At 47.1% G+C, this 17,888-nt stretch overlaps 1 protein-coding gene across 4 annotated transcripts in view; it reads left to right on the top strand.

The window, feature by feature from the left end:
- The first annotated feature begins 1,901 nt into the window (after positions 1–1,901).
- The window catches only part of FLNC (filamin C), a 234,353-nt gene continuing 218,366 nt past the window's right edge, over positions 1,902–17,888 (top strand). For 3 of the 4 annotated variants that reach the window (XM_033958234.1, XM_033958233.1, XM_033958232.1), the window contains exon 1: positions 1,902–2,604. In XM_033958234.1, coding sequence (XP_033814125.1) covers positions 2,262–2,604 — 343 coding nt within the window. In that variant the 5' untranslated portion in view covers positions 1,902–2,261. The remainder of the gene's footprint in view (positions 2,605–17,888) is intronic. The other variant, XM_033958235.1, reaches the window with a different exon arrangement.

The raw sequence follows: 17,888 nt of genomic DNA, 5'->3' as shown, positions 1-17,888 counted from the left end.
CCCCTACCGTGCCTTGATAAAAGGATCCCTACGGGACCTCTTGTTGTACTATGGGCCCCTTGGCCAACCGCCCCTGCTCGCCCCCTTCTGGTCAACCCTAAACTCCTCTAGCTTTAGGTCGAGAAACACCACATCTGTTCTTTAAACAGATGGGTTGGGGGGGGGGGTTTAGTTTATGGCAGTGGTCTCAAACTCGTGGCCGGGGGCCACATGCAGCCCGCCAGGTACTAATTTTTGCGGCCCGCGGCCTCTACTAGTGCTGCTCGCTCTTTGCAGTGTCCTCTGGCTTCCCCTGCGCCTCCCACTCTTACCTTCGAATAATTACCGCAGCCTGCAGAGAGGATTGCCGGTGCTGCAGCAATCCTTGCAGGCTGCCGTGGTCCTCGGCAGCATGTTCCCTCTGCCGCAATCCTGCCCCTGACGTCAGAGGAGGGGCGGGACTGCGGCAGAGGGAACGTGTTGCGGAGGCCGATGGCAGCCTGCAAGGAACATTACAGCACCGGCGATCCTCTCTGCAGGCTGCGTTAATTAGCTGAAACTAAGACTGGGAGGCCAAGGGGGAAGCTGGAGGACGCTGCAAAGAAGTGGGGCACATGCAGGCCTTCAGGGGAGGGGAGGAAGATTTATAAACTATAAGGAGTTTTACCTCATGCAAAATTGTCATTTCTTTAATAAGACATTAACTATTTTTTCTGCGGCCCTCCAAATACCTACAAATCCAAAAGGGTTTGAGTTTGAGACCACTGGTTTATGGGTTATTTTACTTAAGTGTTTACACATAATAAAGGGGGGTAGGGAAGGGAGGAGGAGGGAATTTAGGAATTGAAAGGGGGGTTTGAGTTTTCGAATGTATTGAGGTTCACAGTGGATAATATGGAAATATATTTTGGAGGAATAATAGAACTATGTTTGACAAATATTTTTATGAATTTAATTGTTTATTATGTATTATATTTTTGTATACCTGTACATTTATATGATTCTTTCAATAGAATGTTATAAACTAAAGCAAGTATTTCCTAAAGTACCCCCCACCCCGATTAAAACAGACCAGCACCTCCTGCCTGCCTCAGGGTGGCTGCCCAAGTCTTCCCCCTCCCCCCTTAAAGCTTGCTCTTTTGGTGAACGGGTGCCACATTGCCTAGGGGACTTAGGCCATGGGCCTCACGTCACAGTTTAATATTTGTGCTCGATACATCTTGAAGGATGCGAGCAGAGCTCATGATCTATTCCAAGAGGCGCGTCAGGGCAGAAATATGAAGCTGTCGATCTCCTTGGTTATCCTTCTTCCCAGCCGCGCAGCCCCCCCCCTTCTTAAACTGTCTCCCTCTCTTCTTTTTTTTCCACAGTAGGGTTCCCTTCAGATGCGGAGGCCAAACTTTCGAATACTTTCATCCGCAATAAAAGATCGCAACCACCTCGCTGTTCAATAAAGCTCTTATATCACACTTCATTCTGTAGGCAGCACTGATTTAGAACTGTGCGTTGGGGGGGAATGAGGATTGTACCTGGGCGACGAGTCCCCTCTGTTCTGGGCATGCAGAAAGCCTCTAACCCTAGCCCCTGATTTGGGAAGGCTAAAAATAGCCCCGAGGTGTCATAAGTGCCTGCCCCCCACCCCCACCCCCTGCTATCCTTAGCACCCAATCCAGCCTCGGTGCATTATCTCACGGGGGGAATTAGACACTCACTTTCCTCTTAGTTGTATATGGTCATAGCAAAGGCATTCCAGAGAATCCATGCCTCTGACCGCGAGCAGGGGGCTGCTGGGGGAGGGGAAAGAGGGAGGAAGGGGGGGGGGGCCGGGAGCTTTTTTAAAAACCACCTCCTGCTCAGGAGCGTCACTTTAGTGACCCAAGTCGGCGAGCCCCCTTCTCTCTGGCTCTGCGTTTCTTCCAGGCTTTTTTTTTTTAACTTTAGGGACTGGGGTTCACTTCCCCGTCCTTACATCCAGGACCTCAAAACCGAGAACACCCTCGTGGTGGGGGGACTTTCTGGTCTCTTTTGTCAACTAGGAAACTCGAAAAAGAAAGAAAGAGGGGATTTGATTGCATCGGCCAGTGGAAACAGCAAACCAAAGCTGCTTTTTGGAGGGGGGGCTGATCAGATCCGCCAGTGTGTTTGAAGGGGGGAAAGAGACAGACGCGATCAAGAGCCCGACCGTCTCCTAGCAGGGAGCTTTGCCCGCTTCTCCCCAAGTCTGCCGGGGGTGTGTCTCCCTAGCGCTCGCTTCGCGTCTCTTTAGCGTGCAATTCTCAGAGATGAGCGGCTACACGGAGGCGCCGCAGTACCAGGGCGAGGAGCAGGAGGAGATGCCGGCCACCGAGAAGGACCTGGCCGAGGACGCTCCCTGGAAGAAGATCCAGCAGAACACGTTCACCCGCTGGTGCAACGAGCACCTGAAGTGCGTGAACAAGCGGATGGGCGACCTGCAGCGGGACCTGAGCGACGGCCTCAAGCTCATCTCCCTGCTGGAGGTGCTGAGCCAGAAGAAGATGTACCGCAAGTACCACCCGCGGCCCAACTTCCGCCAGATGAAGCTGGAGAACGTGTCCGTGGCCCTGGAGTTCCTGGACCGGGAGCACATCAAACTGGTGTCTATAGGTGAGAGCCACATTCGTGGCCCCATGTTTCCCTCTTTCTTTCTGCTCGGGTCCTGTGTAGATCTCCCCCCCCCCAACTTCCTTCTCTGTCCTTTGGGGAGAATGTTTGTCCCCCCCCCCTCCTGGTAACATCTCCCCCCCCAGCCCTCTCAGTCTGGTTTCGGTTACTGGACTGTGCTCCTAGCTCACCTCATTCCTTCTCCTTTTGACACTGGGCACCAATCCCATTTGCCCCTCCCTTTCCCTCTTGCTGGTAAGGCAGTGCCTTCCCCTCCCCTGGACTTTCCAGGAGCCCCTGGAAGGGCACCATACCCAAAGATGCAGTGAAGGAAGTTGGGGGTGAGCTGGACCTGATGCTGGAACCTCAGCATGATTCAAAAATCGCTAAAATACTACCTACCACTACAGTTCAAAAGGCATAAGGAAGTAGCAACAAAAGCTCTGGATGTTTCTGTAAAGGCAGAAGAAGCTCAGTTATGTTTGAAGTTCTTAAACCGGGAACGAGGATGCAAGGCAGTAGGGGATTCTTTTTTAATTTTATCTCCTCACTGCATGTCAAAGAGGCTTTTGGTCGGCCCATAGGGGGCATTACATATAATATGAGATGGTTGGATCTTCTCTGCCCTCACCGCCCCCTAAAGTTCCCAAGTGTCACTGTGACAAAGAACATGGAAAGGAGGAGGGAGGAGAAGGAAGGGGGAAGAAAATGGGGGGGGGGAGTGCATTTCATCTTTAGAGGGATCTGAACTAGCAGGTTGAAATGAATCTAGTAGTATACAGAAAAGTAACGTTTTATTGAACCTACTATTTATCCACCCTCAATGTTCCTGGGAGTTTCTACCTTCTTTAACTCCAGGTTGATACCTGAGCCGGTGCCTTCTTATTGGAGGAGGTGAGATGAAGATGGAGAGAGATATTGGCTTTCTGTGAGCATGTTTTTAGCAGATAAAGGGGAAAGCTCTCTTCCCTCAGTCCAGCTTGTTCTGACATCAATGTTTCGCCTGCTTTTCTAGGCTCAAAGCACCTCACTGGATGTGTTTTTCCTTAGGTTCCCTGCTTGGGAATGGGAGCTGGCTGGGTTAATAATACACGATTTGTCACATTAGTGTTAGTGACAGTCCGAGAGGTTTCCACACTCAGGGAAGTTGTTTCCAGCTGCAGGATCTGGATGCATACTCACAAGCAGGAGAGCTTTAACCAGCTGTCTACTGAAGAATCTAATCTAATCTGTTATTCATGTATCGCGCATGACCCATATAGGCTCAAGGCGACTTACCGAGAAGAAAAAGGAAGTACAGTACAACATGGGAGGATCAGGGAGGGTGGTAGGAGGAATTTTAGCGGGAAATTGAGATTAGGAGAGAAAAAAAGAAAATAAAAACCCTAGGCATGATGGAATGAAAATTCTGAAGTGGAGAGATGGAGGGATTGTAGAAGGAGAAGTGGACTTAGTTTCATGTAGAGTTCAGGGTTTTCAGTTTCTCCCAAAATGAGGTGTAGTTAGGTTCTGTTCTGATGGTTTCTGTGAGGCCATTCCAGGTTTCTCTCCCAGGAAGGTGAGCATGGAGTGGAATATTCGTCTATACTTGCGATTTTTTTGTTGTGGGGAGGTTTAGTTGTATCCTGCTAAGAGTTCTGCGAGAGGCGGACCACGCCATGGAGAAAAAGCGAATAAGTGGTACGGCTGAGTTGCCATAGAGCAGGGGTGTCAAAGTCCCTCCTCGAGGTTTTCAGGATTTCCCCAATGAATATGCTTGAGATCTATGTGCATGCACTGCTTTCAATGCATATTCATTGGGGAAATCCTGAAAACCCGACTGGATGCGGCCCCTCGAGGAGGGACTTTGACACCCCTGCCATGGAGTATGTGGCGCAGGGGTAGGGAACTCCGGTCCTCGAGAGCCGTATTCCAGTCAGGTTTTCAGGATTTCCCCAGTGAATATGCATGAGTTCTATTTGCATGCACTGCTTTCAATGCATATTCATTGGGGAAATCCAGAAAACCCGACTGGACTACGGCTCTCGAGGACCGGAGTTCCCTACCCCTGATGTGGTGTATAAGGCGGGATGTTTTGAATTTTGTTCGAGATGGAATGGGCGGGGAGTGAAGCAGTTTGAGATCTGTGACTCCTACTCCCTTCAGGTCCTTTAAATCGGAACTGAAGAATGCTGGGTCCCTTCCTTGGGAGAATTCTGCTCCATGAGCAGACTCTAAGGGTGGAAGCTCAGCAGGGATTGGTCGAAACCAAAGCTTTACTTTGTCTCTAAGCCTAAGGCCTGCGTGGTGCCAGCTGCCGCTTTTCATAAATCATTTCTGTGCATAATTGGATTCTTACAAAATTAGGTCACCCCTAAAAGTTTGCATGGTTCAAGCCACTTCATACTTGTAAAGTGCTCAGGGGCGGAGTGTGGACAGAGCATGAATCGAGTTGCAATCTACATGCACATTTTGTAAAACAGACTTGATCGAATGTATTGTACATAGATTTATTTCTGCCTTCTAGTAGACCAAATAGCCATGCCATCAATCTAGGTGAAAATTTTTCACGCCTATGTATCTTTACAAAATAGACAAAAAGTAGGTACCTTCCTATCCTATTAATCCAGGCACCCTGTTATAAAATCACCCCCTTAACATTTTTGAAATCTCTTCCTTTTTATGTCATTCTCGCCATCCTGTTTTTTTTTTTTTTGTTCAATCATCTTTATTAACATTTTAAGATATACAACAATCAGGTAACAATGACCAATAACCGAAATCATTAGTATCATCAATAGTACATGTTGTCGATCGTTTCAAGTGAAATTGTGCTACTGAACCTGCTCTGGCACCACTCCATAGGTCTAATGTATGGACGGAGTGAACAGCGGAAGATTGCCTGATAACATAGTAACATAGTAGATGACGGCAGATAAAGACCCAAATGGTCCATCCAGTCTGCCCAACCTGATTGAGGGAAGGAGCCCTGGCCTAGCCATAGGTGGGTCTGGGCCCAACCGCTTTGGCCGCAGGTCCACTGAAAATTGTGGCATCCCTTTTTATGGCTGGTGTGGATCACCCAAGCCCTTCTAACCGAAGAGGTCTGCCTCTGATGGCCTCCAAGGACCAGAATATGTCACTCTCCTATGTCTGCAGTCAGTGGCATTGTCTGTGCACCACCATGCTGCCCCCATAGCATGCTCGGTTTTCAGGCATGGGGGCAGCGGCTGAGTGGCAGTGCCACCGATTACATAGAGTAGGAAGTAACCATTGGAGGCCAACAGAGAAGGACCTCTTAGGGATCCCTGCCAGCTCAGGTATTTATTATTTGAGTTTGGGGTTTCTAGGAGGGGGGGATTGCTTGCCCACACACTTTGGGCTCACATCTATCCAAAATGGCATGTCTGGATATGCCGCTTGGAGGAAGATTTGTATAGGTAATAATGATAATAAAATTTATATTTATTACCCGCTATACCTTGACCTTCCAGACGCCGATGAAGTACATAGAAAAATATATCCATCAAATAAGTAAAGTTTGTTAAACAAATTTGTCATAAAAATAAATCTTCACAGATCTTCTAAACATTTGGTAGGAGATTGAATTCAGAAATAAACCACTCCAAACACCAGCCTGATAAGATAAAGCTTTGAAGTGCATCTTTTTTAATGTTGGAAATGAGAATAAAGAGATTCTCCGTTTAGGACGAGAATATACAGGGTTGTATCAATAGAAGTTTCGCCGGCCGAAAGCCTGAAGTCATAATGCCGTTGTACAGGGCCATGGTGAGACCTCATCTGGAGTACTGTGTGCAATTCTGGAGGCCACATTACAGTAAAGATGTGCGCAGAATTGAATCGGTTCAACGGACGGCCACCAGGATGATCTCGGGGCTCAAGGGTCTCTCGGACGAAGAGAGACTGAACAAATTGCAGCTCTACACTCTCGAGGAACGTAGGAAGAGGGGAGACATGATCGAAACATTTAAGTACCTCACGGGACGTGTCGAAGTGGAAGATGATATTTTCTTTCTCAAGGGACCCTCGGCCACAAGAGGGCACCCGCTCAAACTCAGGGGCGGAAAATTTCATGGCGACACCAGAAAGTATTTCTTCACAGAGAGAGTGGTTGATCATTGGAACAAGCTTCCAGTGCAGGTGATCGAGGCAGACAGCGTGCCAGACTTTAAGAATAAATGGGATACCCATGTGGGATCCCTACGAGGGTCAAGATCAGGAAATTGGGTCATTAGGGCATAGACAGGGGGTGGGTAAGCAGAGTGGGCAGACTTGATGGGCTGTAGCCCTTTTCTGCCGTCATCTTCTAGGTTTCTATGATGGGTCATTTGGCCTTTATCTGCCATCATGTTTCTATGTTTCTATAATCAGAAAGTTCTATGACATCACAATGCAGGTGTAAAGAGCCTTAGCCTATAGGAAGAGGAGATGCAAATGTTAAGAGCCTTAGCCAATAGGGAGAGGAGGAGAGAGTGTTGATCATTGGAACAAGCTTCCAGTGCAGGTGATCGAGGCAGACGCGTGCCAGACTTTAAGAATAAATGGGATACCCATGTGGGATCCCTACGAGGGTCAAGATAAGGAAATTGGGTCATTAGGGCATAGACAGAGGGTAAGCAGAGTGGGCAGACTTGATGGGCTGTAGCCCTTTTCTGCCGTCATCTTCTATGTTTCTATGGAACAGAAAGGGCTCCTTTTACTAAGGGCTCCTTTTAACAAGCCGCGCTAGCAGTTTAATGTGCGTAATACCACGCGCTAAACCGCCGGCCACGCTAGCCGCTACTGCCTCCTCTTGAGCAGGCGGTAGTTTTTAGCCAGTGCGGGGGTTAACACGTGATGAAAAGTCATGCGCATTAACCCCGCTTGATAAAAGGAACCCTAAGTCACGCTAGTGCGTCTTAGCCCTTGCTAAATGCTAACGCATGCTAACGCGTCCATAGGATGTAGCATTTAGCGTGCGCTAATTTTTAGGGTTCTTTTGAGTGGGCAGACGTGTTGGGCCGGCGGCCCTTTTCTGCCGTCATACTCTATGGGCTCCTTTTATCAAGGTGCGCGTCGTACATTTCATCAGGCGCTCACCCCTGCGGCAGACTAAAATCCTAACGCCTCGTCAATGGAGGCGTTAGGTACTAGCGCGGCAGGCGGTTTAACGCGCGGTATTCCGCACTTTAAACCGCTACCGCGCCTTTGTAAAAGGACCCCTATGTTTCTATGTTTAGTAAAAGGACCCCAAAATGATTAGAGAGGTAAATAGGAATAAGTCCAGCCAACGTCTTATTTAAAAATAATTCTAGCCTCGACTGGCAACCAATGTAATTTCTTGTAATATGGAGTAACATGAGCTGATTTTTTCAAACCAAATATCAAACGTACAGCGGTATTTTGGATGATTCTTAATCTCCTAATGGATTTTTTTATACGATCCTAAATAAATTATATTACAGTAATCGAATGTGCTCAAAATGAGGTAGAGTAATACTATAAGGAGTAAGATATTTTTGAACAAAAAAAAGAAAGCAGGCCTAAAAACAGATCAAACAGAGAAGGGGAGAACGAGGCTCCAAAACATGGAAGCTTATCTTTGACAGAATGCAAAATGGGAATTGTTGCTCCTTTTCAAAACTTGAGAAAACTCCTGATTATAAAAGCACAAGGATATCAACACTAAAAAGTGGAGAAAAAGACCTCGGTGAACAAATACAAAACTCCGGGATTTTAGAATAAGACTTTTCTTGGGAAAACTCATCATCGTAGATCATAAAAAAAAAAAAAATCCACTACTTCGTCTACTTTGAAAAATTGCAAGCCATGGAATCGAGGGTGATATATTCACATGGATTAAAAACTGGTTGGCGTATAGGAAACAGAGAGTGGGGGGTGAATGGACAATACTCGGACTGGAAAAGCGTCACGAGTGGAGTGCCGCAGGGTTCGCTGCTTGGGCCTGTGCTCTTCAACATATTTATAAACGACCTAGAAATTGCCACGATGAGTGAGGTGATTAAATTTGCGGACGATACAAAGTTATTCAGAGTAGTGAGGACACAGAAGGATTGCAAAGACCTACAAAGAGACATAAATACGCTCAAGGAATGGGCCGCGAAATGGCAAATGAGATTCAATGTGGATAAGTGCAAGGTGATACATGTCGGTAACAAAAATCATATGCATGAATACAGGATGTCCGGTGCTATACTCGGAGAGATCCCCCAGGAAAGAGACTTGTGAGTACTTGTAGACAAGTCAATGAAACCGTCCGCGCAATGCATGGTGGCGGCGAAAAGGGCAAACAGAATGCTAGGAATGATTAAGAAGGGAATCACAAACAGATCTGAAAAGGTTATCATGCCGTTATACTGCGACAAAATGGTTAAAGGACTGGGGAAGTTGCCATACAACGAGAGGCTAGAGAAACTGGGCCTCTTCCCCCTTGAAAAGAGAAGACTGAGAGGGGATATGACCGAAACATTCAAGATATTGAAGGGAATTGACTTAGTAGAGAAAGAGAGACTGTTCACCCTCTCCAAGGTGAAGAGAACGAGAGGACACTCGCTAAAGTTAGAAGGGAAAAGATTCCGTACAAACGTAAGGAAGTTTTTCTTCACCCAGAGAGGCTGTTAAAGGAGAAAGCATCCTTCAGAGATTCAAGAAAAGGTTGGATAAGTTCCTGCTGGAACAGAACATACGCAAGCAAGGGCCGCCGCGTGAGCAGACTGCTGGGCACGATGGGCCACTGGTCTGATCCAGCAACGATAATTCTTATGTTTTTATGTTGTAATCTCATACATCAGTCAGAAAAGAAGCAGCCAAGTGAACCAACCAGTGGCTGACAAAATAGGAGAAATTTATTGAGAGTAGTCTTTAATGCTGAGATGTGCTTGCATTATCCTACCACACAGGCTAACGTGTTTCAGCATTCGGTCCTTGTAAAAGGGAAATAATGAAGCAAATCAGAACATAATACATAATAAAATCATAGTAATCAAAGATTAAAATAAGAATAACAGTATGAAAATTCATTAAAAAAAAAAAAAAAAAAAGAGTGGACATGCACATTAAAGAAACACAATCAATACGTAAAAATAATTAAATAACCCCTCCTTTTCCAAAAGCGCAGCAGGGTTTAGCTCCAGCAGTGGCGGTAACAGCTCGGACGCTCATAGGAATTCTATGAGTGTCAGAGCTGTTACTGCTGGGACCGGTGCTAAAAACCACGCAACGCTTTTGGAAAAGGGGAGGGGGGGGGGTTAAATTTAAAAAAACAAAATAATTTTACTTAAAACAGGATACTCAGTGCTTAAAGGCTTCATGCACTGAGCCTCTCAAGGCCAGAGTCATCTGCTAAAAAAAGAATTGTACATCTCAGTCATTAAAAACATAGGGGCCGATTCTATAAATGGCGTCTACATCGGCCAGCGCTTAAAAAAATGGTGCTGGCTGCGTGTCAGTCACACATAGGCACTGTGTACAGAATCACAGCTAGCGGTGCCTATGTGAAAAATGGAGGCGCCTGAAATGTAGGCAAGGGTTTTGAAGGCATGTATTTCAGGTGCCTGAGTTTTTGCAGAATCGGGCTTAGCGGCACCTAAGGGCTCCTTTTACAAAGGTGTAGCTCGCGCTAACCACGCGCTAAATGCTAACACATGCCTGCTAGTCTATGCACGTGTCAGCATTTAGCGCACGCTAAAAATGCTTAGCGTGCCTTAGTGAAACAGGGGGCAAGTCACGCTCTGCTCATAGAAATGCCCACTTAGGCCTTAGACGCTTCTAAGCAATACAATAGGTGGGGCCTAATCGAAACGGACGTCTAAGTCCGTTGTTGTCTAAGTCGCAAGTCAGCCAAAGTAAAAAAAACAGCCTAGGACACATTTTCGAAAAATACGTCCAAATTTTTTTTCCCTTTCGAAAATCTTCTAATTATACATCCTGCTGATCTGATCGTCCAAGCCACTAAATCGTCTATCTTTGTACCGCATTTCCGTCCAACTTTCCGTCCAAGTCCAAAATGCCTAGAACAAGTCCTGTTGGATGTGGGAGGGGTCTGCAAAGTGATGGACTGAACACCCGGACATGGCACCTAAATAGTGGGGTACCTTACAGGGCACAGCTGTGAACTTCACAAAAAGGGTGCCATGGCTTCTCCTCACTACAGCTCCCTTATAGGTTACAGTGAGCCCCTCAAACCACCTCCAGAATCCCCTTATCTACCACCCCAATTGCCCTAGGAGCCACTTATATGCCAGTAAAAAAGGGTTTTGGGGGTGTATAGGGGAGTGCACATGTTTAAGTATCAATGCAGTGATTACAGGGGCTTATGGGCATGGGTCCTCCTCTCCATGGCTTAAGCTGCCTCTGTGCCGGATGTCTAGGCTTTCCTATGCCAGGCGACCAGGTGATAATGGTCTGGAGGCTGAATTTTAAAGGTGTGATTATGATTTTTCTGGGGTTGGGGGGAGGTCGGTGATCACTGGGGTAGTGTGTGGGGGTCTGTTTTATGTGTTTGCAGTGCTTATCTGGTGACTTTAGGTGGGTTTTTGTGACTTAGACCATGTTTTACATGGTCTAAGTCACAACGTCCAAGTTCCGTCTAGGCCAGGGGTGTCCAAATGTCGGTCCTCGAGGGCCGCAGTCCAGTCGGATTTTCAGGATTTCCCCAATGAATATACATGAGGTCTATTTGCATGCACTGCTTTCATTGTATGCTAATAGATCTCATGCATATTCATTGGGGAAATCCTGAAAACCCGACTGGATTGCGGCCCTCGAGGACCGACATTGGACACCCCTGGTCTAGGCTCTGTTGTAAAACTTTTGGTTATACATGCTGTACGCAGTGGCGTACCTAGGGTATGTGGCACCCGGGGCGCATCATTTTTTGACACCCCCCCCCCCCCCATGTAAAAAAATTTTTTTTTTTTTTTTGAAGGTCTGCACCCCCCCCCATGTAAAAAAATTTTTTTTTTTTTTTGAAGGTCTGCACCCCCCCCCCCCGAAGGCCTGTCCCCCCTTGAAGGATGCCTGCCTGCCTGCCTGTCACCCCCTCCCCCTTGAAAGCCTGCTTGCCTGCCCGCCCGCCCCACCCTGAAGGCCTGATGCCCCGACCCACCCCGAAGGACCGTTCGCCCCCCTGGCCTCCCCGCACCACCTATGAACAGCCGCAGCAGGATCGCGAAGTCAGCGTCAGCGATCCCTGCGCTGCTTCCTGCGCCACGGTCCCGCCCCTCCTCTGACGTCAGGGGAGGGGCGGGATCGCGGCGCAGGAAGCAGCGCAGGGATCGCTGACGCTGACTTCGCTATCCTGCTGCGGCTGTTCATAGGTGGTGCGGGGAGGCCAGGGGGGCGAACGGTCCTTCGGGGGTGGCGGGGGACTGAACGGCAAGGCCGGGAACACCCCCTTAGGGCTGGTACCCGGGGCGGCCCGCCCCCCCCGCCCCCCCCTAGGAACGCCACTGGCTGTACGACTAAGTCTAAGCCGGCCCACGTCCCGCCCAACTCCCGCCCTCGACACTCCTCTTGAAACGTCCCGTTTGGCTTTGGTTGTTCAGCGGCACTGTGAAGGCCTAGGTCGTTTTTAAATACGTCCAAAACCCGCATTTATTATCGGCCCTTGGACGTTTTTGACTTATGATCGTCCAACTGCCGACTTAGGCCGGTTTTTGGATGTTTTTCTCTTTCGATTATGAGTCCCTAGGTGCCTATCATTTAATTTTTTCATTTTTAGTAATTATTGAGCCTATTAAGTTAGGCGCTCTTTAGAGAATCTGGCCCATAGAGGGCAGACGTGTTCACAAAAGTCATTCTGGGGATGGGGTTGTAAAGCTTTTCGGGCACATTGTACAATCCTCAAAAGTAAAAAGAAAGCTAGTTTGCAAGGGTCATATGGTGCTGATCTCATTAAGGGCCAGATTCTCGAAAGTTGGGCTTTAGTCGGTTTAGCGTGCCTGTGTTATAGCGTCGGATTAACAAAATGGCTTACCGCGGTCTTTTCCGAGCTTCTTAGCAGTCTCCGATTCTGCCATGCAAATGGGCTCGTCATTATTTAAACGAGCACTCCGGTGGATCCTTGAACGTCGCCCAGGGATTCTCCAAGTGCGGCATCGGCTTTTGGTGGCCAAAAATCAGCGACTGGTCCGGGAGTGCTTGTACTGTGAAAAGCGAATCTCTGGCGTGTATTTTGACTGTGGCTCATGAAAAAAAACAAAACCCTACAATATTCAGAAAAATTATAGGCCCTCGTTTACTAAAGTGCGCTAAGCATTTTGCTAAATCAACACGTGCGCTAACTGCTAACACATGCATGCATTAGCTAAATCAGTTATTGCCCCTTGATGAATTCTCCCCTAAATCCCATAATGAAGCAGGCATGGACAGTGGCGTAGCGAGGGTGGGAGGTTCCTGGGGAGGTGGTGCCCCCACCCCTACCCTCTTCTCTTTCTCCACCCCCCTGCTGTGCACGCGTGCCTCTTCCCTTCCCTTGCACCTCTATCATTTCCCCTGGCGTGATCAACTTCTCCAACTTGCCGCCTGCGCCAGCCTCGGCTCTCCCCTTTGACATCAATTCCTGGTCACGAGGGAGACTGAGGCTGGCGCAGGCGGCAAGTTAGAACAGCCGTTCACGCTGGTGAAAAGCTAGGGGTATAGGGAGGAGGTGGTGGTGGTGGAAGTGAATGCGCACGTGTTGCAACTCCCGTGGACGGGAAGGAGTGGGGAGCGCGGAGGGGGAGAGGTGCCAGTGCACCTACCAAGATGATGCGCAAAACGCTCCACCCAGGGCAGGATTAACCAATAGGTCAAGTAGGCACGTGCCTAGGGTACAAAATGGTCGGGGGGGGGGGGGGCCCGATGAAGGAGGGCATCAACATTGTTTTTTCCAAACGGCGATGGGCCCCTCCAGCATCGATTGGCAATGCGGGCCACCCCGCCCGATCGGCAACGTGGCCCCCCCTCATCGACGGATAGTAAGACACGCAAGCAACGTGAGTAAGAAAGGCAACAGGTGCTGCTTGCCTAAAGCTTCCCTCTGACGCAGCTTCCTGTTTCCGCCTGGGCGTATGATGGGGTGGGGCCGGGCAGGGGGGGCCCAGTGTACTTGTGTGCCTAGGGGCCTTCGATGAATTAATCCTGCCCTGGCTCCACCCCCCACCTTACTACGCCACTGGGGATGGAAATAATCAATGAAACTTGCAGGATCTAATAGTCCAGATCTCACTTAAACAAACCAAATACATGCCAGCAAACTGCCCTCCCCCATCTCGCAATTACATCAAAGAATCACACTCCCCCCCTCTGGATGTGTTTGAAATATACCAACAAAAAGAAGGATAAAAGAACTATAACAATTGTACAAAAGACATCAATGGACTCCCAAACTAAGTTAAATATCTTAGAATGTCCTAGTATGCAAGCAGTGTCTCACTTCCGGCTCACCACACAATTGTTTCCCACGTACTCACCTTTATAGGACCCCCAGGGACCCCTGAAGAAGACTTTTTGTCGAAACGTGGACCGTGTTGGGTCCTGTATCCCTAGCAGACTAGGTCCTTTAAGGCTCTTATGTGGATGATTTATTTTTATGTGGATGGATTTATTTTATGTGGATGATTTCAGTGGACCTTTGGAACTTTGACACTTTCAAATAAAGTCCATTTAGGAACATCGTCACTCCACAGAGTTTTTTTTTGTTTTCTCTAGTATACATTTCCTCATACCTATAGCTTAAACATAAGCTTGCCCACCAATAAGAAAAATGAAGTCGATCACAATTTTTCCAATTACGAGTTATCATCTGCATGGCTATCCCAGTCATAATCAGAAAAAGCCGGCATTTATAGCGGACCATGGGGAAATCAGTATATTTCTTATGTCTTTGTTTAGAATAGAAATCGTATTAAATACTTTTGAAACTTGAACATTCTATCATGGTCCTACACCTTAATTTATAAAGCCAGTCTTCTTCCTGGAAGTCATTGAAGACAGTATCTCTTGTGCCCAACCGGTAGAAGAGAGGGGATGGGGAGGAAGATGGCACCTTCTTTCTCAGCGGTGTCTACCTTCTAATAGATAAAAATGATAAAAGGGATGGGTCGACTTCCCTATGAGGAGAGGCTAAAGCGGCCAGGGCTTTTCAACTTGGAGAAGAGACAGCTCAGGGGTGATATGATAGAGGTCTATAAAAGAATGAGTGGAGCGGAAAGGGTGGATCGGAATTGCTTTCCAAAAATACTAGGTCTAGGGCAGTGGTCCCCCCAACCCTGACCTGGAGGACCACCAGGCCAATTGGGTTTTCAGGCTAGCCCTAATAAATATGCATGAGAGAGATTTGCATGTAATGGAAGTGACAGGCATGCAAATCTGCCCCATGCATATTCATTAGGGATAGCCTGAAAACCCGATTGGCCTGGTGGCCCTCCAGGACAGGGTTGGGAACCACTGGTCTAGGCGACATACAATGACGATACTAAGGGCTCCTTTTGTTGTAAACCGCCTAGAACTGGCATGGTCTGGCGGTACATAAGAATAAAGTTATTATTATTATTATTATTATTATTAATAAAGCGTGCTAGCCATTTTAGCATGTGCTAAATTAGTGTTTCCCAAACCTGTCCTGGGGACCCCCAGCCAGTCAGGTTTTCAAGATATCCCTAATGAATATGCATGAGAGAGATTTGCATATAATGGAAGTGACAGGTATGCAAATCTCTCTCATGCATATTCATTAGGGATATCTTGAAAACCTGACTGGCTGGGGGGTCCCCCAGGACAGGTTTGGAAACCACTGCGCTAAATGCTAACGCATCCATAGACTAGAATGGACGTGTTAGCGTTTAGCGCATGCAAATATTTAGCGTGCGTTAAAACGGCTAGCGTGCCTTAGTAAAAGGACTCCTAAGTAGCAGATTTAAAACAAACCGGAGAAAATATTTCTTCGTACAACATGTACCGGTAATTAAACTCTGGAATTCGGAGAATGTGGTGAAATCAGTTAGCTTAGCGGGGTTTTAAAAAAGTTTGACTAATTTCCTAAAAGAGAAGTCCATAGGCCATTATTGAGATGGCTCGGGGAAAATCCACTGCTTATTCCTAGAATCAGTTTTGCTACTTGGGATCTAGCTAGGCACTTGGGACCTGGGTTGGACACTGTTAGAAACAGGATACTGGACTTGATAGACCTTTGTTCTGTCCCAGTACAGCAATTCTTATGAGAGCCAAATAAAGGACAGTCAAGCCATTGTGACATCACTGGCTCTTAGACACTGGTGGAATGAGGCATTATGACATCACAATATCAGCTCTGAAATGTTGCTACTCTTTGGGGTTCTACCAGGTACTTGGGACCTGGTTTGGCCACTGTTGGAAACAGAATATTGGGCTTGATGGACCTTCGGTCTGTCCCAGTATGGAAATTCTTATGTTCTTATGTAGGGGGGAGGTAGGAAGGCTATGATTTTACTGCTTTACAGTAAGTAGTACCATTGAATAGAACCCATTTTTCAAATTTAGCTGCAGCACCAACGCATTCAGGGGGGTCCCCTTGCTAATATTAGGGGTGGAGGAAGTCAGAGGAAACAGGCCAGGAAAGCTTTGCCCTAGAGCAGGGGTGTCAAAGTTTCAAGTTTATTAAAATTTTGATATAAACACAATATCAAATATTTTCAATGCGTATAACAATAAAAAAACATTTTTTGGGGAGGACAACATAAAACAATTTAAACAGTACACAATTAATAAGTGATACATAAGGAAAAAGGATTGAACTACAAGAAAGAGAACATTTAAGGGAAAACTGCATCGGGAGGGTAATTAAAAATGTTTTACAAATAAAACAAGGTCTCCTCGAGGGCCGCAATCCAGTTGGGTTTTCAGGATTTTCCCAATGAATATGCATGAGATCTATTTGCATGTTCTGCGTTCATTCTATGCTAATAGATCTCATACAAATTCATTGGGGAAATCCTGAAAACCCGACTGGATTGTGGCCCTCCAGGAGGGACTTTGACACCCCTGCCCTAGAGAAACATTCCCCACTCTTGTGCCCAGATCTCTTTGCACTCAGAAATAGAGGCCGGGCTCCGGGTGTGATAAAACAGGGCAGCTGGTGACAGATGGCCTCCTGCCACCGCACTGACATTCAGCAGAACTGTTCTGATGGAAGCAATGCGTATGTGTGTGTGCTGGCGAGAGAGGCATGAACCGGCTTCTGTTTCGACTTGCACATTCCTGCGTGCTGCTCGGGGGCAGCTGAATATAGCAGTTGAGCTTAATCTGACAGCATGCACTCAGGCCCTTTTCAGTGTGACCTCCACTCCTCTCTACCTCCCACTCCCCTGCGTCTAGTTCCCCTCACTTGGGGTGGAAACAGCAGAATTTCAGTATTCTGAGCGGATGATGCCACAAATAGGGATTGTAAACCGCTTAGATAACTTTGATAGGCGGTAGAGAAATACCTAAAAATAATTAAGCAAAGCACATATTCAAGCACTGGATGCTCGGCAGCACTGAAAAAGTCCCCCTTTTTCACCACTTAAGTTGTACTGTACATGTGAGTATGTCTGTGACTACATCATTTGTTTGTCTCAATTTTTTAAATGAAGGGATAAAGATTGTTTCATTCAATTACAAGTTATATACTAGAGAATGACAAATAGGGACAAATTTTCTGGGGCAGAATGGGGCGTAAGTTGAGTGGAACCGGGCGAGGCTGGGTGGAACTGGCGGGCCTGGGGGCGGAGCTATGGGTCAAGATTTTACAATCGTAAAATCTGGTAACCCTAAATATAGACATTACTGAACAAACCCATTAATTTACATCTTAGGCCATAAGAGACACTGCTGGCAGCACTTTCTAAACAGTATTTAACTACATATTTATTTATTGCATTTATATCATGCTTACAACTAAGCCGGTAAAATAAAGCATAAAAAATCAACATAAAACAGTACAATACATATAGGACTCCTTTTGCAAAGGTGCGTTAGGGCCTTAACGCGCGGAATGGCGAGCACTAAAATGCCGTGCGCGCTAGCCACTACTGCCTCTTCTTGAGCAGGCGGTAGTTTTTTGGCTAGTGCGCGCTAATCCAATGCGTGCGCTAAAAACGCTAGCGCTCCTTTGTAAAAGGAGCCCATAAAGTTTTAGTTATAGTTAGGTTCCATCGACTCGTTCTCGAGTCCTTGCGACTTGATGAATTACTGATCTAAAAAGAAATCGGTCATCCCCAGAGTTTTTTTTTTTTAATGCGTCCAGCCATCGGTTCATAGTCAGTGGCGCGCAAAACACCAGCGCTGAA

Source organism: Geotrypetes seraphini, chromosome 9, assembly GCF_902459505.1.
Source record: "Geotrypetes seraphini chromosome 9, aGeoSer1.1, whole genome shotgun sequence".
Lineage (NCBI taxonomy): Eukaryota > Metazoa > Chordata > Amphibia > Gymnophiona > Dermophiidae > Geotrypetes > Geotrypetes seraphini.
This window is presented reverse-complemented; position numbering and strand designations above follow the sequence as displayed.